Source organism: Pinus tabuliformis, chromosome X, assembly GCF_031772625.1.
Source record: "Pinus tabuliformis cultivar Carrire ecotype Pingquan chromosome X, CPIR1, whole genome shotgun sequence".
NCBI classification, from domain to species: domain Eukaryota; kingdom Viridiplantae; phylum Streptophyta; class Pinopsida; order Pinales; family Pinaceae; genus Pinus; species Pinus tabuliformis.
This window is the reverse complement of record NC_142308.1, coordinates 464,728,432-464,755,128: the sequence shown is the minus strand read 5'-3', so window position 1 is coordinate 464,755,128 and position 26,697 is coordinate 464,728,432. Positions and strand designations below refer to the sequence as shown.

General features: G+C 32.0%; 1 protein-coding gene across 1 annotated transcript; it reads right to left on the bottom strand.

Moving 5' to 3' along the window:
* Positions 1 to 390: 390 nt before the first annotated feature.
* On the bottom strand, positions 391 to 3,061 carry LOC149140659 (endoglucanase 1-like). Its single transcript, XM_089453225.1, has 8 exons — positions 2,750 to 3,061; positions 2,412 to 2,618; positions 2,035 to 2,235; positions 1,863 to 1,955; positions 1,611 to 1,772; positions 1,383 to 1,494; positions 1,081 to 1,244; positions 391 to 981 (listed from the first exon to the last, which is right to left on the bottom strand). Exons 1-8 carry the CDS (start codon positions 3,011 to 3,013, stop codon positions 646 to 648), a joined length of 1,539 nt encoding a protein of 512 aa, XP_089309351.1. The 5' UTR covers positions 3,014 to 3,061; the 3' UTR covers positions 391 to 645.
* Between the last annotated feature and the right edge of the window lie 23,636 nt (positions 3,062 to 26,697).

Sequence of the window (26,697 nt, the reverse complement as noted above, 5' to 3'; positions counted from 1 at the left end):
AAGTTCAAGTTGATTTTATCAAATTTTCACTCTATTATATCCAATGGCTTTGTGGTGAGTGTAATGGCAGTGATGATCCTTCATATGAAGGCAATTTTTTTTATCTAAATGATGATGTATGTATATTTAGAAACCCTTTATAAATTCGAAGTTGCTGTAATTATGTGAGTCCTGTTTTGAAATGTACATAGCAAAGGAATTGAAAGAAATAGTGAAATCTCCACCATGTGGATATAATTAAACGTAAGTTCATAGAAACTTTGCAAATATGATACCAAATATAAGTGTGAGATGGAATTGAAAGAAATACTGAAATCTCCACCATGTGTATATAATTAAACGTAAGTTCATAGAAACTTTGCAAATATGACTGCAAATATAAGTGTGAGATTACGTGAAACTGACGGACTGTAAATTGGATCCACCGACTTGTAGGTCAAACCATTTTTTACTACAACTAATAGGTGAAGGTAAAGATGGAGATCACCTTCATCCTGCCAGAAGAAAGCAAAGGAAAAACAGGTGCAAAGAGCGGAAAATTTTATATGTGCAGAAGCACATAGAGAAATTACGACCTTATAGGAGGATATTGTTACTGAGCAGTGGAACAATATGGCAATATGACGGGAGTATAAAATTCTGTAGCTAATAAAACGAAGATCCGAACTGTGCCAAATAGGCGAGGCAACCGACGAATGGAGCATTGATATAAGTGGTGGGTTCAGAGTGCGCATAGTCGTTGCGCTCGTCGGAAAAGCGGTCATTGTTATCGGGTCCTCCAACTACAGCACCAACAAGAATGTTTGGGTTGGGACCGTTGCTATACAACGACTGGAAGCCATCGTTGCAGGAAATCTTTTGGGGATGGTTGTATATGGAAGGCAACGACGAACCCCTGTGATGTATACGTTCTGGAAACTTGGCGCCGTAGCCCACCATGTATGACATTCCCAGAGGGTTGTCTCCCAGTATATAGTCCACCTGTAAAGAAATATAATTTAGAAGATAACGATCACGGGTACGCCTAAAAGCACCGTCTGCGCCCCAAAGGCATAAAAAAGCAGTAGTCAGTTTTTGTACCTGTCTTTTCGCAAGAGTTCGTATCCGGGTTGGAGTAGCTATGATGTTCCCGCATCTCACCACTTGGTTGGAAACGGTTAAGTATTTTGCATAAGTAAAAAGCAGGAAAGTTGTGGACGTCACATATTGCAAATTACTATCACTCATGTCGAAGAGCAGCCCCCCTGTAAAATCTCAAATCAAATAAGTTAGCCTAGACTTTAATCATCGGCCAAACAAAACAAATATAGTACGCTCAGCCCCGGCTAGATAAAACTATAAAATTTATAAAGTCAGTATTGTGGATTCTCATGAAGATTAACCTGGTGTGTACTGCGCCTGAGAGGATGGTGTTCCGGGCAAGAGAGAGCAAATGAAGTTGTCAGCATGGCCCTTGTATTCCTCAAGAGACTTGGAATTTTCTGACAGAACTTCCTGCACACCGAAGGCAACATTTGGGGTGAACAACAAAATTGCTGAAACAGATATAATGATGCGTGCTTAATCCAATATAGTTAGGAGCATGACTGTAGTTTGGTGCATAATTTAACCTTAGCCAAAAGAACTCTGGTTCCTGCATGCTTTTCGTCCCAGCTCAATAAATTGACGTTGTCGTCCGCGCCAAAAGTCTGGCCATTTGATTGGATGTAGGTGAGATATGATGCACTGCCTGACGCTTTTTGCAACCATGCTGCTCCCCACAGTAATTCGTCCTGCAAGCAAAAGATTACGATGTCGTGAGGATCATATTATTATTCTCTATTACTTCATATATATTGTCGATAGATAGATGGAGCACTCACATGATATCCCGAGTAAGAGCAATAGAATGGGCACACTTCGGACTGGAGGGAGTCACTGTAAGCGCCTCTGTGTTTATCCGCGAAATCAAATACCTTGTCTCAACAAACAACAAAGACGGTGAGGTGAATGAAAAGATGAGAATTTGAGCTCTTTCAATCGTTGTTATTATACCTGCGTTGCAGTTTGAAGGAGAAGCTGAGAATAAGTACGGTCCGTTGTGCTGAATACCAATGACGCAGCTGCAAGAGCTGCAGCCGTTTCTGCGGCAACGTCAGAGCCTGGATGTTCAGCATCTATTTTATAGACATTGCGTGGTGTGTCCATGTCTTCGGGCCTCTCCCAGCACTTGTGATCCATATTCGGATCAGCTACCTGTACTTGCACCATTCATCATGTATCAATATGTGTATATCCATTATTCCATATTACATTCTGCAGTGTCAGTCAATATATACCTAATTCCATAGTACCTGTAGTCTGTCAATATATTCCATAGTACATGCTACATGACTCCTCTCTTTGTACCGTAAAAGGAATATATGCATTACCTGCACGTAAAGAACACCGGGATGTGCAGCGGCTTTAAGTAGGTAATCTGTGGCCCAACGGATGGCAGTTTTTGCATGGTCGAGGTCATCTCCCATGTACTCTCCGAATTCCAAAACGCTCCATGACAGCATGGTAGTCGTGAAAGCCATTGGCAAACCGAACTTCACATTGTCTCCTGCGTCGTAATATCCTCCCGTCAAATCCACCTGCAATGCAATTTAATATGAAATCAAATGTTAAACGAGGAAACCATCAATAGAGCTCATCCAGATGCCAATATTGAATCCAGATTAGAAAACTGTTTAATGCGTGCAGGTGAAGGGATGACTGAATATACGTTTACTGCAGATCCATCCGAACGGGCGGAATCTCCTCGCCATCTCATCCGCTGGTTGGGAGGAAGCTTGCCAGATCTCTGACCTTCGAAGAAAAGAATGGATTTGGTGAGAGCATCTTTATAGTTCTGAGACATAGAGGATGCACGTCCCCCATAATATGTATAATGTGCGGCGGCTTCTACTGGTGTCGCCATTGCCATCCATAGTAAACCTAAAATGAATGCTAGCAAAGAAGATGCACAAGCTTCACTCCCCAGCTCCATTTCTCAAGTAACTACAACAGCCACAATGTCAAATGGGTTGCTCCTTTGCTACACATGGGCAGTTATGCAGCGGGAAGGAGGAGAAAGGTGAATTTATAGAAATTTGAATCAATAAAGTTCAAGGATTGACGATAAAGTCACTCCGCATATCAAGGAGCAGCGGGAATGTAAATAGGGCCACCCATTGACAAACATTTCCACCGTACGGTCTTTTTCTTTCGAAACGGCGGCGCGGGAACGTGAAAACAAAGAGTGCACGGTACACCACACTCCCGGAAATTCAGAAAATGTGGCGCTCATCTTGGAAATCTTGTGAAAAAGCCGTAGCTGAGTAAATATAACCGTTTGGGACAATTGCACTAAGGCGAAGAACGTAGATTGTTCTTTGTTCTTTGGGAGCGGTCAAAGGAATTGAAGGTCAGATGATAAGCAGTAATTTACGAAATTATGGCGTGAAAGTGGGTGACACTAATGACGTTTTTGTCGCCCGTGCACATGGCTATATTGTTTCTTTGTCAAGCTCATGTTGTGATTTCCATACACAGCTAAATATCAGCTATATGCGGAGTAGGACGGCGCCATGCTTGTCTGGCGCATGACGGATGATGGATGCGGTGACGCACAAAGGATGAAAAATGAATTGAAGGCCAGATGATAAGCACGGGTTTAAAGGACACTTGAGCAGTAATGAAGATAATCAAAGAATTTTAGGGCAAAAGAAAGGATGGAGACATAAAAAATAACTGAGACGTTCGTAGTTTGTATCCCATGCACATGGCTATCAACGATGGCTATCAACTATATGCGAAGTAGGACTGCACCATGCTTGTCTTGTCTTTAGAGCAGGAATGGCGCACACAGATTTCCATACATGACAGGATCGTGATAGGTTCAAAGCATTTTCGCAAATCCAAAAGCAAAGATTTAATCAAACTTAATGAGAGGATATTGTAAAAACTTCGCAATAAATAGATTGTAAAAATTAATGCAAAAATAGTTGGTTCATTATTTGATATTATTGTTGAAATAGCATTATAGATGTATCTGTACCTTTTTAAAGATCAACTGATCCGTTAAAGAGCACTTTCAATAACGCAATACTTATTTAATTAATAATGCTAATTTGAACCAAATAGATTAGTGGTTAGATATTATTTTTTTGGGATTCAACTGCTTTAAGTAAGTCATCCATTTATGACCATTTCCATGAGAGATAGTCGTAACTACTAATTTCTCATGATTTTTTAATAATCCACTTAGCACTCATTGCATCCGGTGATGCTCACAGGGTGAAGAAGTGGGATTGAAACTAGTGAAATAAATCACATAGCGTCAATCATCACTTTTGGGGCTTGCACCCAATAACCAGGACTTCCCGGGAGGTCACCCATCCCAGATCCCCTTTGGCTCAAGCGCCCTTAACTGTGGAGTTTTTCCCACAATCAAGCCCACTTAGCTTGCTACCCCATTTGCAAAACCTTAGCAAGTATTGTGCCTCATGGACCATTCAAGTAGAGTTCCCTTCACTCTTTTTGAATTAAAACACTTATATGGTCAACATTTAAAAGAAAACAATCTAAAATATAATTAAATTATGATTTATTTTAAACTATAATAATTAATATATATGTATGTATATTTTAAGATTTTTAACCATAAAGATTTTCCTCCATTTTATTATAGAATTTTTAAATTTTTAAATAGACTTTGTTATAATACTATGGATAGATATTACTATAGATCAATATTATGGTTTACTAATATCATATATCCAAAAAATCATAACCCATATTTATATGATGTTTTTTTTTAATTAATTTATTTAACTAAAAAGACATAACATAAATAATTTTAAAATATCTCAAATTTTGATTTATTACTACTACTAAGAATGTTTTAAAAAACATTTTGAAGATTAAGTCTCTACCATCCACCTAATAATTATTGATAATTAAACTAAAATTATAAAATCCATATTTCAAAATATAAACACCTATCCACTTAATTATTACACCAATCTCTATTCTTATTATATAACAATTATTTATTTGTCAACCCCAATACAACAATTAAAAATATTTATCTATTTTTAATCCCCTTGTAATCAATAAATGATTTTTTTTCTATTAGACTTATATATATATATATATATATATATATATATATATAATCATGGACATTCACCCCGACTTTCTCATGTACATTGTTAACTTATAAATATGCTATGCTACAATACTATGCGTCAAATTGATTGAGTTAGAATGGGTGGGTGTCTGAGGAGAAAAGAGGAGGAATGAGAAAGAGTGATTGAGAGTCAAAATGTCAGAGAGATTCGGAAGAGGGTTCAGAAGCGAGAGAGGGTAGAGATGGGGTTAGAGGTGGGTTAGAGAGAGAGAGAGAGAGTTGTGCGAGATATAGGGAGGAAGGTAGAGAAAGAGCTGGATGGGGGATATTGTGAAGGAGGTATTAAATGAGGGATGGAGGGAGGGATAGAGATAAAGGGAGTGGAGGGAGTGAGTGATTTAGTTGTTGTGGGGGTGGGAGAGAGAATGAGAGGGAGAGAGAGGAAGAGTGAGAGTTAAATAGGTGACAAGGTGGGATGCGAAAACAATGACAGAGGCATAGGGAGTGAGGGAGAGTAGAGAGTAGGATAGAGGGAGGGAGATAGAGATACAATTAGAAGGAAGAACGAATGGGTGAGGGAGACAGGGAGCAGGGGAGAAACAAAGGGATGAAAGGATAGATAGAGAAGGAAGAATATATATATATATATATATATATATATATATATATATATATATATATATATATATATATAGAGAGAGAGAGAGAAATGGGGAAGTGATAGAGAAAGAGAGGGATGGAGAGAGATAAGGGGGGAGAGAGAGACAAGGTTAAAAGAGGGTCATTACGAAGTAGGGATTGAAGGAGCAAAGGAGGTATGGAGAAAGAGAGGAAGGGAAATAGACAAGAAGGTGGTAGAGAAGGAGGGAGGTATAGAAGGGGAGAGGGTGAGTGATGGATACAAAGCTTGTGTAGGGAGAGAGGGGGGGATAGAGGGAGGAAGATAGAGAAGTTGAATTTTATAGCTATGATCGATCTTCATAATTTATATTTTTATGCCTTGAAATGTATAATGTAATTGTAAGACTATTATTCATGTCATTTTATTGATTAGCCCTTGAAACAATTATTATAAGATATGTTCCTCATGTCATATTCAAAAGATAAAATTTTGTACTTTGAATTTTGAATTTTTGTTCCAAACTAGTCAAGTTGGCCCTCCATGAAGTCATGTCGGAACTAGTGAAGAGACACACCCATTTAGATAGGCAGATCACTATATATAGATAATTTGACGTCCTCCTCAATGAATCATTCGACCCCATACAAGACAAGATAATTATTGGGAATCCAAGAGAAGAAGAAGTAGGATAAAGAAGGAAAAGAAGGACAAATTCATCTCTAGTATCTATCTATTTCTTTATTGACCTCACCGGTGTGAATTTTTGGGAAATTTCTAGGCATCCTATTTGGGCACGTGAAAATTGTAGATAGGTCAAAATTTTTGGGAGGCCGAGCTTTTGCGCATATTCTAAGAGGCTGAAATTCAACCTATGTAGATCAGTGAGGGCTGAAGTTTTAAGGGAATAATTTTGACTTGACTTGACTTAACTAGATTGTTGCTTGACTATGTTTGATCATAGCTTCTTGGTCAATTTAACCTAATAGTTGACTACGTGCATTAGATGTATCTTTTGTTGAACTGAAGAATTTCTCCAAGGAAAAGGTTGTTTGGTTTTTCCCTTAAGTGGGTTTTCCCAAGGTAAATCTTGTGTTCTCTTTGTGCCTCTTTGTGCATTGTGATCTCTATTGTCCTTATGACTTTGTGGTTGAATTTCTTAAGTGTAATTGCTTAATGATAACCTATAATTATTAAAATAAGCTCTACATCATTAAAAGTACTTATTAATATTTCAAAAATTTGTCCTTGTATCTATTGCAATTTAACACTACTAAATATTGAACCAATTTTTGAAGGCCCTTTGTCTCGCAACAATCATTTAGATCAATAACAACAAAAAATAGATTTCACGAAACTTCAAACATTTTACAGTCATATTTTCTACATCTCCTTGATATTCAGAAGTTTGACGGAAATCATCATCACAATTTGTGGCAGTAGAATTTCAATGGAAACCATCATTTTGTCTCATTTAAAGACAACAATTTTTGTTTCATAGAAATTGTGTTGCTTAGGAGTGGAAATTGTGATTGTTAGGCATGGAAATTGTGATGTCAGAAGGCTTGCCAAAATTCGGACGAATGTGTGGATTTAAAAAAAATTAATAGTCTATGAGGATGGTTTAGGTCCATCCTTTTTTCATCCATCGATATCTAAAATATTCCTAGTTTTGACTAACTATAGCTTTTAAAACCTTACATATAACAAGTATATTGATTGCTAATTGCTTCATCATATAAATTTGCTATAGTTCTATAGATTTTCCATGTGGTTACTTATCATTGGTAGCCAATGCCTCTTGTAAGAGAAATTGAAGCACTTGTTATTTCATCCATTCTGTGAAATGAAACCAATTAATATCATAAAAGGAAAAGAATAAAAACTTATTCAAGAACAAGAAATCCCATTGAAAGTAGGTCTTTTAGACACCAAGAAAAACCCTTTATAGTGAGCATATAAAGGTGAAGCTTCCATTAGATTTTAATATGTTATTCTAAAAAATGATGATGACCATGTAATATTTAAATAATAATGATGATGATGGACATAAGAATTCAAACATTGACTAAGTATTATGTTATATTTTCATTTTTTTTGATAGACTTATTGATAATTGGTTTCTACTATGTTGGGAAATATCATTGAACAATTTTTAATATACTTCAAAATTTTGATCATTAAATATTTTGACCTTTGATCAAATCATATATGATTTTCAATTTCAAAATTCCTTATGATTTTATGTTGATCTCAAATGAAATGATCAAATATGAGATTGAGTTTGATTCATGATTTCAGTTAAATATTCAATGTTGATTTACATAATTTTTTTCTTGTAATATTTCATATACTTACAAGTTTATGTATATCATAATGTCATTCATCCTCTCCTTTGAAAATATATCATTCTCATCATTTTCCCTATAACCACGTACCAATAACCTAATAGAAAAAGTGAAAAGAGATATCATTTACCCTTATGCTCTAGCCATTCTTAAAATAAAGACGATGGACAATTTCAAATGGAAAGTTATTACATGTCAACTTTCTTTAAATTAAACTTCAAAATATTTATTGTATTTTATTCATTTTCTTTCATTCGAGATTATTTTGATCATAGAATTGAATTTTAATATTTTTATGTTCTAAATTTATAGATACTAAATTTCAAATAATCTAGCCAACTACAAAGGGGAAAAGGGGAATGTGTAGAGAAAAAAGTTAAACCAAGTTTTCCACATTTATAGAACTCACATATTTGTCATTCACTCAACAAATTTGCATGAAAAATGCTTAATGCTAACCATTTTTTCTTGTATTTAAGTGCTAAACAAATAGAAAGGTCCATGTAAACTTCTTATATTTTCCATGAACTTGTGATCCTACTATGCTTCCCTATAGAAATAGTTATTTTATAAATAATGTTCCAAAAAAACTTATAGTTTTACTAGATTTTTGTGATCTAGATAGGTTTCATTGGATGAAGGAAATAAAAATATATCAAAAGAAATTCTATGGATTAAGAAAACAAAAAAAACAAAAAAAAATATTGAAAGAGATTAGGTTCTTCTACCATTGAGAGATATCTTATCGTCACTTGATTAAGAAAATGAATTTCCAAATCATGAAAATTATGTATAACATCTCATTAACTAATGACAAGTACAACTCAAAATTATATCTCAAATTTATAAACACAAAAATCCCTCACCACAAGGGAACATGTTTTCCATTATATTCATCAATATTAATACTACTAATGTCTTGTAGACTTTATTTTGGATATGCGAAAATTTTTCAAGTGTGTTCCTTGTAATGTCTTAAGATCTCAAAATATGTAGCCAGTTGGAATGTCCCTTTACAAATGACATTATCAGTTATAGAAACATCTGATTTGAACTTTAGAAAGAATGGTGAATCCACATTATGTTTAAATCAAAAAATATGAAATAAACAAAAGGCAAGGACAATACATTTGGGATCATCAAACCCATATAAAAAGACAACAACATCCTAAGGAGACGGAACACAATAAAGACATCCAATCTTGTAATTCTCATCATACCAATAAAGAGTCCCCTAATATGGAGTTTTGAATAGCCACCAAATAAATCAAAATATTTAAAAGAACATAAGATAAGAATATAATGAACATTAGCATATTATTACTCACTATTCTATTCTATGGAAAAATAAGTTTTTCTTTCACATCAACTTAAATTTTGGACATGTTGAATATATATATTGATGTGTTCAAGAGAATTCAAAATAAAGGTGTGTGGAAAGAATTCCAAAAACAAAAATATGTGAAACCTAGGAATAATAATATTATCTACATTATGGTATAACTCAACATCCCAATTGCTTAAAAATTGGAAAAACATAAAAAAATTTAATAAAATACAGGAGTGCATATATATATATATATATATATATATATATATATATATATATATATATAGTGAATAAATAATGAACATTTTATAACATTCTCCCTTTCTATGGTCAATCTTTAGTGTATTAACCTTAACCCACTCACTATGGAGATGATAAATTTTTCTATATGCTGATCTGATATGTACATCACTCTATTCTTAAGAATCAGGATGCATACATTGTTGTGGAACTATTGTACTTGAAGAGGGAAGAGAATATGGGAGTTGGCTTGCCTAGAATACATTCATTATATGGCTTATGAAACATGAATCAATGCAATTCTTGAAACTGCCTGAATAGTTGAACCCAACTCAATTAACTAAGGTACAATTTATATTAAATTTTCTCTTGGATATAGTTTTAGGGCATCAATAAGCACAACTCCAACAAATACAAATATTGAGGTTGAGCCTAACTTTCATGTCTCCCTACAGGGTTTCACCACCTATTATCTTGCATTGAGCTATTATTCAGCTGGTGCATAAGTTTTGAAACCACTTAGAGGTAATATGTGACTCCGTAAGTTGGCATATTAATTAGGACTTGTGCTAAAATCTCTAATGAGATATTCTCCTCCATCAAATTGAACCCTCTAGAAGTCACATACCTTTGAATCCACACTTTCGTCCATCCATTTTAGGATAAAAATTTGTAGGAGATAATTTTCAGATTCATTAAGAGGATTTGTGCACGTACAACATCCATGTCTCACTCCTGGATGATCGTGAATATATAAAAGCCTTTTTTATATTCTTTTAAAATTCACAAGTGGTGCTCCTAGATGATTGTGAAAATGTTACTTTGACATGAAAATCATCATATTGCTTGAAAAATCCATCCATGGTGAATGAAATTTGTCATATTACTTGAGTTTAACAATATCATGCATTTATTTTGCTTCAAAAATTAGTAGAGAATTTCTCTTAATAGATTACTTGTTAATATCTTCCTTGGAAGATGAAAGTCAACACATTACCTTAGAAAACCTTTCACAATTTAGACAAGTATGAACTAGAGAGGAAGACCACATACTGATGTCTAATATAACATTAGTAAATTTAAATATGAAATCTCTAGCTGCATAACCACAAAATAAGGAAATTTAGAAATAAAGTTCTTTCTGATAAGCAAAGAAATATGTAATCCATAATGTTAAGTCTACTAACATATCATATAGGAATATTTTAGATTTTAACTTATGGTACAAAAGCCTTATAGCTTCTCACTTGATTATATTGGCATCAGGCAATGATAATTCCTTTCTCATTTAAAACGATCTTCTTTCATCTGAATGTAGCCATCAGAAGAATATTTTCCACAACATCAATTATCTCAAACACATCTTTGATGAAGTCAATACAAATATTTGTTGAAGTCTTCCCATCTCTATTAATGACACATCCTTTCTTGCTAAGTTGATTAGGTGATCTATATCAAGGCACACCGCCTAAGGAGGATGGAGGTTTCCCTTTGAAGGTTGAATATGAAGAATTTACCAGCACTACCCAAACCTAATGACAATGAACAATTAGTAACAACTTACTCAAAAAATGAAAATGTTAAAATATTAGAGAATATGTGGCCTAAATAATATAAATATATTAAGGCATAACAAAATAGTTTATTTCATAGCAATTTGTAGGCCATAAACATAATTGTGCATAGGATGGTCCATATTGTGTTTGAAAAATAGGTACTATTATCAATTCATCGAGACATAGGTTTTGAACCATGCAAACAACGACACTCTAAAATTTCTTCCAAGAAAATAAGAAAAATGCCTTTGGCTCAATAACATCGCATAAGGATATAGGACTATATCATTTTGACATTAACTTGGACATCTCTCTTAACAATACAAGTACAAAAAGTGTAGAGTGTTGAATTACTTGACACAATGATGTCATGAAAACATATAATCTCTTGTGAGAATCCATGTTTCACAAAGTGTATGAACACAAAGAATTTTTTCTAGAATCTAGATATGAAGTTTCCTTTATCAAATAGTGAAATGTTTCAATGAATCATCATTGATGGGTCTAAATTTTTAGTAGCAACATTGGAAATCGAATCAAAACTCTAAGAAACATTAACACTTAAAAACAAGAGGTAATATTGTTGGTATTCTCACATTCCACTTTTGGTCTATGTGCAATGACTCCATGAATTATAGAAATGTACAATAAAATTGTCCTTGGACATGGAAAGTGTGGTTGATAGGATAAAATATAGTCTACTGGAATTAATAGAGAAATATTAGAATCACCACTTACTGAAAAAGGTCTACGTATTATCATATAGGTGAGAAAGGATAAAATGACTAGGCATTGTGAGATACATATGAATACATTATTTGACTAAAAATTATTATTATAAGCTTCATAACTTGAAAAGTTTAGGTTTTAAATATATACACAAAATGGATCCTAGTTAACAGCGAGTTCATAGAATCATAATCACCAAAGTTAATTCAAAGTTGGAGTCATTTCCATGTATAATGAAAAAAGTAATGAACTCATTCTTCATTATGTACATGAAAGAAAAGCGCCAATGCCTTATTTCAAATTTGTAGTCAAGTATAGAAATATTACAATATAGGGAGTTTAGCGGCCCCTCCCAACAATTTGAGATAACATACACATAAATACTTGAATTACATACAATTCTCTAACTCAACCCTAATTTATAATAATTCCTTTGAGGAAACTATAACCCACAAACTAGTAAATAATTTGATCTAGTGAATACTATATTTCCAAGAATACATTACAACATAATATATACCTTAGCAGCAACAAAACTTTTTCTTCAAGTTTGCCAAACTTATGAGACCCTCACTGAGATATGAACTAATTTTGGGGATGTGATCAAGACAGAAGAAAAATAATCCCATATATGAGACTTCTTAGAATGTTCCCACATAGAACACATAAAATAACTCGTTCAGGGGAAAACTAGTGTCAAAATGAAAATAATAAACCTAAGGAGAAATAAATCATATTTTCTTGAGAGAAAACAAAAAATCGGTTGTAACTACAAACTGTCCATGGGTAGATTTAATGTATACTTTTTGAGCCAAAAGAACAACAAAAAATATACAAAAACAACCAATATATGTACTTTAATGCAAAAGAATTTGATGACAATAATTTGAAAGGTAAAGGAATAATGATGCTAAGGAATATTGGAAGTTTTCCTCTAAAAAATGTTATTCCACACTCATTAATAAGTCTTGAAAGTTGAATTCCAATGAATGAGAGGAGGTTCAATTTCTAAAAAATCAATCTAGTTCATGGACTTCAATATATCATTGATAGAAAAAGGAATATTGCATCAAGAAAAATCACATTATGCGGTTAGGAAATAATATAAAAAGAGAAATGTCTATCCCATTCTAACAATATTTGATTCATTTACAAAGTTTAATATTATTGGGTGGTTTGGGAAAAATTGAGTACAATGATACTTAAGTTTAATATTATTGGGTGGTTTGGGAAAAATTGAGTACAATGATACTTGTGTTGTGACTGGAGTCATCGTCCAATAAGAAGGAAATGCTCAAAGAATTGTTAGAGTCTTCTATCATCAAGACTCTCATACTAGCAAGCATTAATTTATTTAAAGCACATATTTACATGAAGGCAAGGATAGCTTGAATCAAAATTATATTCAAGAAAATAACCCTCTATGTATGAAAACTTATGACTTACATCTAGAGCCATGCTATGTGTGCCATATTTATTATCCCAATACATGTTGTTGATATGGTATAGCTGTTGTATACTCAAAACCTTAAAACAAAAAAACTAGATTATGAATATTAGTTAATGAAGAAACTTGAAGAAAAGTTCCCTCACATATTGGAGTATATTATTATTAACATATATGATATATCACTCACTGGCACAAATTGTGTGTAATTTCAGACAAATAATTCTTTGGATTTTGATGTATGACTTGCTCCATAAAAAGGAATGAGCTAGGATTAACATTTGATCAAGAAAGAGTTAGGATTAATATTTTTAGTTCTTGGAATTCTAGATAATTGATCTGCCTTCAGAGTTTGAATGGGTCACTTTCACTTTCACCGAGGGTGTACTTCCATATTGATGTTGTACCTTAAATTTTTCTATACCAAATTTTATTTGAATATGTATTCAAATTTAAATCTTTCTACTATGTATAAAACACTATTTGGTCTTCTCCAGACTAAGAAAAGCAAGCCATGTGAGGATTTTTATTTTCTAGAACAAGGTAGAAGCCTCATAATGTATTTGAACTATTAGAGAATAAATACCAGTATGCGAACATAGAAGTGCACTCACTTTAGCCAAACATACAAAAAAAATTCTAAAGAAACCACTGATGTTTGCATACTATTTGGAGAAACCATTGGTGTTTTCATATTATTCAAAACCCCAAACTATGAAGGATATATGCATAATAAGACACTCTTCCTTAATACAAAGAAACAAGGTTGGACGATGACCATTTCTTGTTTCCAACAAAAATATATAGTAAACCCTTTCATTTTAACCAGTTGCAAATTCTGAATGACCAAAACCTAGTTTTCCTTTCTTTGGAAGGAAGCTTGTCCATAAGGACAAGAATAAACTAGAAGAGGGAGAAAAGGATGCAATAAGAACTTATTTTGATTTAAGCGTCAACTTCATAAGAGGGTAAAAGCTTGGAGTGACCATTCTGTAGCCGTGCCCCTTTATTAAAGAATATGCACTTGTGACATAACATGTAGATACATCAAGAAATCATTATGGTATTTCAAAGAAGTTTCCAAAGTCATTGAGAAACATGCAACTTAGTTTGTGTGTTTCTAAACGAATGTAACCAACGTGGTTACATAAAATTATTCCAATATTTTTGTGTTGAGCACCATGTGAACTTGATATCTATTCTTAGCACAAAGACGTTGAGTGAATGGATAGGATTTTGCGATATTGACTCAGAGGGAAATGCATAAACGTTGATGGATGCTCTTGTGTTGATTGAGAAGGACTATGGAAAACAAATAGAGGCCAATGTTAGGGCATTAAATAGTAAAAATCACTCTTGGCATGTGTTTACTAATTCATGATTTTTATGAGAAGTTGTAGAGATGAATTTGATGGATGATGTTCATCACTCAGATAGGAAAGATATATTACAAATAAATATTCTATTTGATGATAATTTTAAAACCCTTTTATTATTGACGGTTAACCAAAAGTATTGCAAGGTGAAACATCCAATTTATCATTTTCTAGAAAGGCTATGGATAAAATTTGATTGGAAATAAAATTGTTGTCATCCTTGTTTATTGTTGGCAAATAAAATCCATTTTTTAAGGTACTTTTGAGCAGAAGATAAACATGATAGAGCATATATAGGCAGAGGACTAGAGAAAAGGACCACTTTGAACACATCTGATAATCAATTGATATTTTACTTCATGTTTCGAGGAAACATTTAAGAATTTAAAGGATCATCTCCATAATTTCAATGATTCATAAACACCTTTGAGGTAGTATTTGGGTATTAAAGGAAACATACAACAGAGAAATTTCTAATCTAATATTTTTGGTAAAAAATAAGAAAGGTGCACAATTCAAGGTAGATGTTGAATATTTTTGGGCAAAATAATCAGTTGGAAAAATCTTGTTTCCAGAACATATGTCAACCAATCCTTAGTCCAATATTGAAGGGATTCAGGCCTAACAATCTCAATCCTCTTGCAATCAAACATATATGTTATAATTTGTAAGGAAAGAAGGTGGAAATCTATGGAAAATGGTGACTTTAAGGATTCCTAGTTCAAAGGATATTTGAACAACAACCTTAACAACTCACATTTTTCAATCTGATCCATATTTGGTTTGCTTTTAGAATATTAATTAGTTTTAATTCCTAGAAGTTAGTTTTATGTTCCTAGAAGATGGTAAAAACTTGAGCATGTAATTTGTATTTAAGAAATTCTTTGTAATTTGAAGAGGGTTCATAATTTGAGAGAAAAAACCATTTGTATGTATAGGAGATATTTTTAATATTGATTAGATTTTCTGAGGCAAAAGTACATGGAGAAATTTCTCAATGATTCCTGCGTTGGTGTTCTATAGTTTGTTTCTAAGTGAATGAATTTCCCTCTCTGTAATCCGTGAACTGATTATTCTTCATATTTGAATGAAAGTAGATGAAAAGAGAACTCATATTTGATGCTTTATTTTGTTGCATACAAATATAATCACCCCATATTTCTAAAGTTAAAGAAAAATTCATTCTTTCTTAATGCTCTTTTGTACTGGACTATACTTCTTGATTCACCCACCATACTACAACTAATTAATGTCTAATATAAGGTTGTCTAACTTGCTTTTGAGAGTTATTTGTTCATAAACCAGTTCTTAAAAGTCCTTTGATTGATATCGTATTATTTTGAATCCATGCCCAATGTATTTTCTCTCTATCCAACACTCTATAAAACCTTTACCCTACCAAAGATATGGCCATTGTGTTGATTATATCACCATATGTTGAAGTGACATTAAATAACTTATTCATAGAGAGATACCTCTCTCGATTGAAGGGCCCAATTCTTATCTCCAAGACTGGTTCAACGTTACCTCAAAATTTTCCTTTCACAACCAGGGAAATTACAAAGTGATAAGATTTAGATGCCATTTTTGGGGAGGTGAAGTCTTTAAGTAAATTACTCTAGAGAACGACAATGTTTCATATCTGATCATTAATGGTGAATAAGGATCATGCATAATTAGGCTTTGCACCATTCACCTTTTCACTCCAATCAAGATTCAAATCAAATTCAAAGACTCCACTCAAGGATGAACCTTGTTGACAGAGACATTAAATGACACTAGGAAAAATTAATATCAAAGCTTTAGTTTTATCCGAGATGTAATATTTTTTTTATCAATTAATTGTTTTCCTTTCGTGAACATATCAAAATAATTATTTCTTTCTCCATCTAAATAATGTTCGTAGATATGCACTTCTATATCCTTCTTAAAAATCTGTAGAAATACACTCTTCTCGTATGACCGATCTTGACCAAGATTCTTCATTTGAGCCATATGATTTCCATGACCAGTCTAGTGAGCCTCATGCAATCAAGATTGATATTATACCTTGTGTACATTATCTTATTCCCTTCAATATTCAAGAGAGATATAGACCCTTAATATTTCCAAATACCTTCCATGATTTACCTCTCACACATTAAAAATGCTTCCCTATATTTGATGGATATAATGTTACAACTGAAAAGCTTATTCAAGCCTTTGAGAATTTCATAGAACATTTTGAAGTTAAGCATGATGATGTTTACATGATAGAATTTTCTCGTTTGTTGCAAGGGGATGCTAAGGAATGATTCAAAAATTTAGAGACTAAATCAGTTGGTTGATGGTAGGAATTGAGTGATCTGTTTCTAAAATTTTGGGGCGAGAGGAAATCTAGGAATCAACATCTTTCACAGTTTCATGTCACAAAGGAACAAAGGGATGCAACTGCCTCTATGTTCAATAGGAATTTTTTGAGTTTTTATCACAAGATGCCAATAAACAAATAACTGAACCAATGCGAATAAAAAATCAGTAAACATCTTATATCCTTTCTTAATATTATGTAAAAATGCATGTTCTATATTGATAGTGTCAAATGAGCCACCTTATCAAGACGATGCTCCAATTCTAAAGGGGAAATATTTATAGCACGTTAAGATTCCATAAATAAGGCATGCCATATATCAGATAAGGACATATGTAGAGATGTTAGGAAACTAACTCACAAAAAGATAGAAAAGATAGATCAACACCTTAGAATTCGGCCTCTTCGAGGGGGAACCTCCTTTACATTACACAAATGAACAATTCTTGGATGATACAAATGACAAGATCTCCCTTCTATATATAGGAGTCTAAGGGGTCATAATATAATGAGCCGACATAAACATAATAATGTAAGGGCACATTAATAACAATAGTGGGATTCTATGGGGCACAATAATAAAACTATGGGGACTACATGGGCACAAAAATATAATAAGGGGGTTGTACAAATAACAATAAGGGGTTACACTAATAGTATAGGGACCTAACATGCCCCTCTCCTTCAAAAACTGTTTCCTCAACGCTTGAGTAGTTCTTGATGCTTTTGTATAAAATTCTTGTCCTCCCACATGGAATCTTGAGCGAGTAAGTTCTTCCACTTGATGAGATACTCTAAAATTGATTGATTTCGTAGGTGTCAGGTTCTTTTTTCTGTGACTGCTCCAGGTTTCAATATGATTTTTCCTTCCTTGTCAAGTTCTAGCAATATTGTTTGAACTGGGATCTTTCACAACTTTTGAATGAGTGGACACACTTCTTCATCCTTCTTCCATTCATCCCTTGCTTTGTCTAGCCAATCTGGTTGGATAATAGAAATAGCACATAACAATGCTTCCACATCCTCATCCTTTCTTGAGAGTGCATCTACAACAAAATTTTGGTTCCCTTTTTTGTAGATGATTTCAAATTCATAACCCAACATATTTGTGACCCATTTTTTTTGTTCTTCTAAATATAATATTTGTTTTAAAAAGTATTTAAGACTATCATGATCCATTTTTACCTTGAAGTGTCTTCCCATTAGGTAAGGTTGACATTTCTTAAGTGCATGTAGTATTGCCAACATTTCCTTCTCATAAATAGCTTGCTTGAGATGTAGCCATAAAAATAACCAATCCCCTATGTCAAAACTTATTTCACTCTGATGTTGATGTGCCTGTTGTTTCATTCGATTTTGCACCAAAGTGGTGTTATCCTTTAAAAGTTGGAGAACTTGTTGTTGATGATTGATGTGATCTTTCACTTCTTGAATCTTTTTCTTCTTGATATGTCCTTTTATCTTGAGAGTTTGAGGAGTGGAAATTTCTTCCAATGCATTACAAGATATGTTCAGATTCATTTCTTGATGCTCGATGTGATCTTTCACTTCTTGAACATTTTTCTTCTTGATATGTCCTTCTATCTTGATAGTTTGAGGAGTGGTAATTCCGGCCAATGCATTACAATATATGGTTGGATTCATTTCTTATTTCTCGATGTGATCCTTCACTTCTTGAAACTTTTCCTTCTTGATATGTCCTTCTACCTTGAGAGTTTGAGGAGTGGTAATTCTTGCCAATGCTTTACAAGATATGGTCGGATTCATTTCTTCTTTCTCTGGGGATTTTTCCTAGTGTATATCCTCTTCTTTTGATGTTTCTTGATCCTTTTATTCCTCCTCTTCATAATCTATGTAAATTAATTTCTTCTCAACACACTTATGACCTTTAGTGTATTTTCTATCACAACTGTAACAAAGCCCTTTTGCTCTTTTTTCTTCCAATTGTTGTGGTGTCAACCTTGTAGGTTGTGGAAGGCTAGGAGAAACAACACTTCCATATTTATAATTGTGAGGGGTAAACTTCCTTGTTGCCATAATTTTGCTTTCCACTTTTCTTGCCAACCTGAATGCCTTATCCAATGAATCAGGTTCCCAAAGACGAACCTCATGTTGAATATTATACTTTAAAGTCCCTATGGAGACATCAATCCTCTACTTCTCTCGATTATCATTTCCCCTTATATTCAATTTTTGAAAGACCTTAATAGGATCTGCCATTGAACACTTTTTTTTGAGATTTATCAATTGGCTAAGGAAGGTGTTTCTCTTTGTATCCTCATAATTTGCTACCATTTCCTCCATGAAAATTGACCTCGTAACAAGTGGTTTATGAGAACAAAGGCCTTTATACCATAAAAGTTGAATTGGTTCTAAATATGAAGATGCAATACATACCTTCTGTAATAGTTGCACCTCATGTAGATCAAAATATTGCTCCATCTGTAGTATCGAGTTTACCAGATCCTTGCCATCAAACTTCCTCATATCGCCTTTTCTTGATTTTAGGAGCTCGATCTTGAAATGATTGTAACTCTGTATTTCAGATCTCCAAGTTCCAAAATTGTGTCTTGCAGTAGCCTTCTGAGTCCTCTTTCTAAGTCCGCACATCTAATCAATATTGGATTTGGCAAGGAAGAGTTATGCCAAATCACCCACAATGACCTAATTATAGATTGGTTAAGTAGAGCGAACTTGTACGAAGTACCACAAGTCAGGGTTTCAACCCTAGTATCTGAAACCGATAGACAGAAAGCTACAGTTTGTCGTCTTTCTGAAGCTTCTTACTAAATTTCAATTTGATGCTCAGAGAGAAAGTTATGATGAGTTTCCCAAGATCACATGTTTAAGATGTAATTCGGGAGCCTGCAGAAACCCTAAATGTCTTGGACTTTATCTCTAAAAATATACCGAACCAAGATTTGAAATTAGGCCCGAGCTTCACCAAAATTGTGTCTCAAATGGGTTTTAATACTAGAGTGTGAAACTTCTAAGAAAAACAAGTATAGCAAAAACTTCATCATGACCTGTTTGAGATGGAATTCTGGAGTTTTCAAAAACCCTAACTTCCTCAGATCATATCTTAGAAAATATAGTGAAATAAGATCTGAAAATTAGATGCGAGGTTCAGAATGATTTCAGGTAAAATGGACTTTTGTTTTAGCTCCTGAAACTTCGTAGAGAAAAAGTTATAACGAAAATTCCACGATGACGTGTTTGGAGCAATGAAACCTTATAATCCAAAGCTCTGATAACAAATGTTATGAAACCAACTCACAAAAAGATAGAAAAGATAGATCAAGACCTTAGAAATAAGCCTCTTTGAGGGGGAAACCTCCTTTACATTACACAAATGAACAATTCTTGGATGATACAAATGACAAGACCTCCCTTCTATATATAGGAGTCTAAGGGGTCATAGTATAGTGAGAGCTGACATAACAATAATAATGTAAGGGCACAATAATAACAATAGTGGGATTCTATGGGGCACACTAATAACAATATGGGGACTAGATGGGCACAACAATATAATAAGGGGGTTGTACTAATAACAATAAGGGGTTACACTAATAGTATAGGGACCTAACAAGAGAAGTAATTTGTGTTGAAGCCTTTTCCACATATATTTTCAAGTCGCCAAGTACAACACCTGCATTGCAGAAACATAATAATGTTGTCTTGTTTTAGAAAGTGAATAATAAAATTTGTACAAAGTGAAAAACTGAAATATATTTTATGTCATAAACTTAACCTTTGTTATATTTTTCAACAAACAAAAATACTTGAGAATCAATTAAGGATCATCATTTTTCACTAATTAAACTATTTATGATCATTCAATAAATGGAAATGGCATTTTCCAAGATAGAAGAAAATTCAACCCAAACATTCAAATTTTCCTTCTTGATCATGGGTTAAGTTCTCCCTTGTTGTAATAAAATCCCAATCCATGATCAATATTCACATGCATATTTTAAATGTTAAGTTTTGGAGAGAAGCACTCATAAAACCTTACCTTCACTTCAATAATGGAAGCAGCATAGGGTGCATGAGTAGACTCTAACGATAATAAATTAGGCATACTTGAGTGAAAGGTATGATGCTCCGGGAATCCAGGTTCAAATCTGTAATAAAGAAATGTTTTTTCAATCATTCTATTCATGGAACCCAAAATTAGGGAACAACCACTATTTCTCTCTAAGTTAAGAGAATTACAAGAATAAAGACCTCGACAAGGGAGAAATATATTACGTTTTGCTACCAAATACCCTGAGTTACATAGTACAAGACTCTGTACCAGAATAAAACCATAAAGAGACCTAATTGAGCCCTTTTGTGTTTTAAGTGAGTGTTGGAATCAATGCATCAAGGTTTCTGTTGGCTTGAGAGACCTCAAATAGGCTCAAAACGATCATAATAGAAAGAAAAAAAATCAGGTGAAAGGAAGACAATTTAAACCCAATGTACAGAGAACATAGGGTAATAAGACACTGAGTTAGAGGATTTAAATAAACTAATTCATGTTAGATGGGTTATAGGGGAAAAATTGAGTGGCCATGCTCCCAAAATTTTCAAGAGTCCTAACTTGCATCGGATGATGTCGTTGCAGAAGCAGCTTACATCATCATCTTACTAGTAAGGAAAATTTGGGAGACTCGGGTAATCAATCTATGAATAACCATAAGAGTAAACATCAACTACAACCAATTAGTAGGGTTCACAACGATATGAAATTTAAATACCAAGAAAGGAAAAAAAAAAAATCAGGGGATCATGCTCTACCTCTCAGCCACAACTAGAGAATGTTGAACAACATCGCATTCTCTACCAGGATAAACACCCTCATCAATTTTGAACTAACCCTAGTTGAAAGATGCGAAATTTCTAGACTTTCAAGGAAGAATAACTAAAAAAGACAGCTCGTAAGGGTATTCATTTCGTGGACGGCTCTAGGATGCCATAGTTCTTAATCGTTCAGTGCGAACAATGCCAATATTGTAGGTTCACTATTGTATTTTTGGGTGATGGGACAATAGCAGAGTTGTAGACTGTATGACTAGCATAAATTAATGAGTTAGTTAGTTAAGGTTGCATAAATGAATGGGTCGAATAACAGTTAACAAGTGGTGGATCCAATGGTGGAAGACATTTGAATTGTATAAAATCATATCATATGAGCATATGGAAGATAATGAAGATGAGAGGGGAGTTCATCCGAAAGGAATGCCTTATGGTGTAGTTACAAACGCTTGCAATTAATATTATAAATTTAGTGGATTAATAAACCCAATGAATTATTAATATTAAAACTCTAAGGATTAATATTATAAACCTAACACATAAATGTGCTTGACTATGATATGGCTTGTAATATTTATACATTTATACATGTTAATTATGGTTGACTATTATTGACATGGTCAACTATTGTCAACATGGGCATCATACCAACAATAGTCAACGTGACTACCATGGTGAACCATACTTACCTCGGGTATCATAGTTTATCTAAAAGTGAGCTATAATGAACCATAGTGGATGGCCATGGTTGACCATGGAGACTTATTTTGGATGTCTATGGTTAATAATATTAATCTTGGGGTTCATAATATTAATATGGGGGTTTATAAACTTATGGTTTATAATCTTAGGGTTTATTATGTTGGGTTTTATAATGTTAGGGTTTTGTATTAGGTTTTAATATTGTGACATAAGAATGGTAGAAAAATCTATCCAACATCACATTGTGACAAATATTGTCTCAATGTAACAATCATTCTAACAATCATTGTAGCATTGTTACATTACATTGCAATTTATTAGACGTCGCATTGTGACATTACATTTTTTTTTTTTTATATTAGGATTTATAATATTTGGGTCTTTAATATTTGGTTTATAACATTAGGGTTTAGTATTAGATTTATAATTTATAATAGTGAGATTTAATATTAGGGTTTATAATATTAAGCTTACGGGTTATTGTATTGGGTTTATATTCTTAGGGTTTAATATTAATTCCTTGGGTTTATTAATCTCTTAGGTCTATAATATTAATGTTAGGGTTTATAATAATAATCCTAGGGTTTATAATCCATTGGGTTTTATAATGTTAAAGTTTTATAGTGGGGGTTTAACATTGTGACATTCGATGCAAAAAAATATATCCATCGTTGCACTCATACAATCAGTGTCTCAAGTTGACAATCATTGTTGAAATGTTACATTACATTGCAATTTATTCAATGTTGTATGGCAACATTACAAAATTTGGGCTTAATATTAGGGTTTATAATATTCATGTTTATAAAAATGGGTTTATAATATTAGGATTTAATATTGGGTTTATAATTTATAATAGTGAGGTTTAATAATATGATTTATAATATTAATATTAAGGTTTATTATATTCTGTTTATATTCCTAGGTTTTAATATTAATCCTATGGTTTATAAACCCTTGGCATTATAATATTAATCCTAGGGTTTAATATTAATGGGTTAGGCCTATAATCCCTTGGGATTATAATATTAATATTAGGGTTTATATTCCTAGGGTTTAATATTAATCCTACGGTTTATAATATTAATAATCCATTATGTTTTTAATCTTTACAATCCCTTGGGTTTATGAATCCTTTAGGTTTATAATATTAGTCCCTTTAGTTTTTAATATTAATTCTTTGGTTTTATAATAGGTTTTATTAATCCATTGGGTTTATAATAATAATTCCTTGGGTGTTTTAATCCGTTGGATTTATAATATTAATAATCCATTGGGTTTATTAATCCCTTGGGTTAGGGTTTAAAATATTTATATTACAATGTTACATCACATTGCAATTTATTCAACGTCACATTATGACATTGCAAAATTGTAGTTTAATATTAGGGTTTATAATATCAAGTTTTTAATATTGGATTTATAATATTAAGGTTTAATATTGGTTTTATAATTTATAATAGTGAGACTTAATAAGAAGATTTATAATATTAATCTTAGGGCTTATTATATTAGGTTTATATTTCCATGGTTTAATATTAGTCCCTTATGTTTATAATCTCTTTGGTTTATTAATTCTTTGGGTTTATAATATTAATATTAGGGTTTAATAATATTCCCCTCAGTTTAGAATCCCTTAGGTTTATAATATCAATAATACTTGGAGTTTATAATATTATTAATCGCTTGGGTTTATTAATCCCTTGGGTTTCTAATATGAATAATCCCTCGGGATTATAATATTAATCCCTAATACATATAATAATATTTTATGATTTTTATTCTTAATGTTTATAATATCAATATTAATTTTCATATATTAATCATAGGGTTTATAATATTAATCTTTTAGGTTTAATATTCAGCCTTTGTCTTAAATTTGCTTGGATTATAATATTAATAATCCATTGGGTTTATTAATCACTTGGGTTTATAATATTAACAATCCCTTATGTTTTTAATATTAATCTATTATGTTTATAATAGGATTTATAATATTAATCCCTTGTGTTTATAATATTAATCCTTTGTGTTTTTAATATAAATTTCTTGGGTTTATAAGATTTTTAATATTAATCCTTTAGGTTTGTAGTATTAATCTCTTGGTTTTATAGTATTAATTCCTTAGGTTTATCAATCCCTTAGGTTTATAATATTAATCCATTGGGTTTTTAATATTGATTGTTTAGGCTTATCATTTAGTTTTTCTTATAATATTAATTCTTTGGATCTAGAATATTAATTATCCTTTAGCTTTATTAATCACTTGCATTTATAATATCATTGATCTCTTGTGTTTATCTTATTATTTATAATAAGAATAGTATTAGCATATTATTATAAATTATTATAATAATATTAATAATAATAGGGTTTAAGTGTTTGGGTTTTAGTATAGAGTTAAAATGTTAAGATTTAGTAGAGACTTAAAATATTAAGTTTAATATTAGGGATTATAATATTAAGGTTTAATATTATATTTTATAATATTGGGATTTAACATTAGGGTTTATAATATCAGGTTTTAATAGTAGTGTTTATAATATTAGATTTATTAAATTTACTGTTAATAAATAATATTAATAATATTTAATTTTTAGGTTTATTTTATACTATGAAGTTTAAAATACTAGGTTTTAATTTTAGAAATTATAATATTAGGGTTTAATATGGGTTTTAGTATAGGTTTAAAATATTAAAATTCAATTATTTGTTTTAGAAAATGATTTTAATATTTGGTTTTAATATAAAGTCTAATATTAATAATACTTTTAACATTAATATTTTATTTATAAGATGGTCAAAATTGCAAGATGTCACTAGATTCTCCTCGTGGCCACTATATCAATGAATAGAATTAAAAATGATAAATTCCTTGCATGTCTAAATCATATGTTTAAACCATACTTAAATTATTTTTTAACTAAACATGATTAAAAATTTAATTAAAAATGATAAATTCCTTACATGTCTAAATCATATGTTTAAACCATACTTAAATTATTTTTTTACTAAACATGATTAAAAATTAAAAATTTATTGTGCATGTTGTTGATAACCACAAATAATAATTAGTTAGATATGAATTGAAAAATTAAAATGTGCATTTAGTTTGAAACATGTACTTTTTTGTATTGTGAAACATATGCTTATTGAACTGTTTTCCAAGCGTTTTTTCAATTAATGTAACAGTTACCTGGGTGGTTTCTTATTGGATGCGAATTCCCTCTTATACCTTTTCATGTTCTCAAACATATGCATGTTCAACCATTTTCCAAGTGTTGTCGACACCTATAAAGATTACGTGCATGGTTGCCTATGCGTTATGAATGCCCTCGTCATTTGAAGTTTGTTGCATTATTAATTCAGCAATGTATTTTGTTAGTGGTTTTATATGACATCTAACAGATCACTAAATCTTGGTGCATCATCAAATCTAGTCATCCTTGGCTCACTGGATAGCTGAAACGTGCGCAAGAAAAATCTGTGAATTATAACTTTTTTGAGTGCTCCTCAAGATTAAGAAGTTGCTTATTTCATATTACAAGATAATTTTTTTTTATAATTTTTCTAAAAACCTGCAATATTAGCTGTTTTCTTTCACATTATGACAGATCGGGATTCAGATAATCATTTTACATAAAAACCTGATTGTTAAACGAAATAATTACTACTAAGAATGTTTTAAAATACATTTTGAAGATTAAATCTCTACCATCCAACTAATAATTATTGATAATTAAACTAAAATTCTAAAATCCATATTTCAAAATATAAACACCTCTCCACTTAACTATTACAGTAAACTCTATTCTCACAATATAAAAAATATTTATTTGTCAACCCCAATACAACAATTAAAAATATTTATCGATTTTTATTTCCCTCGTAATCAATAAATGATTTCTCTATTACACTTTATATATATATATATATATATATATATATATATATATATATATTTTTAATTCCCTCGTAATCAATAAATGATTTCTCTATTACACTTATATATATATATATATATATATATATATATATATATAAATAAAAGATTTTTAAT

Bases quoted from the DNA above. Each gene is read 5' to 3' on its own strand.
- LOC149140659 (XM_089453225.1), bottom strand. From the start codon at position 3,013: ATGGAGCTGGGGAGTGAAGCTTGTGCATCTTCTTTGCTAGCATTCATT. The intron at 1,956-2,034 runs GTATAATAACAA...TGTTGAGACAAG, and splicing joins TCCTTCAAACTGCAACGCAG to GTATTTGATTTCGCGGATAA. The intron at 1,495-1,610 runs GTTAAATTATGC...TTCGGTGTGCAG, and splicing joins CCAGAGTTCTTTTGGCTAAG to GAAGTTCTGTCAGAAAATTC.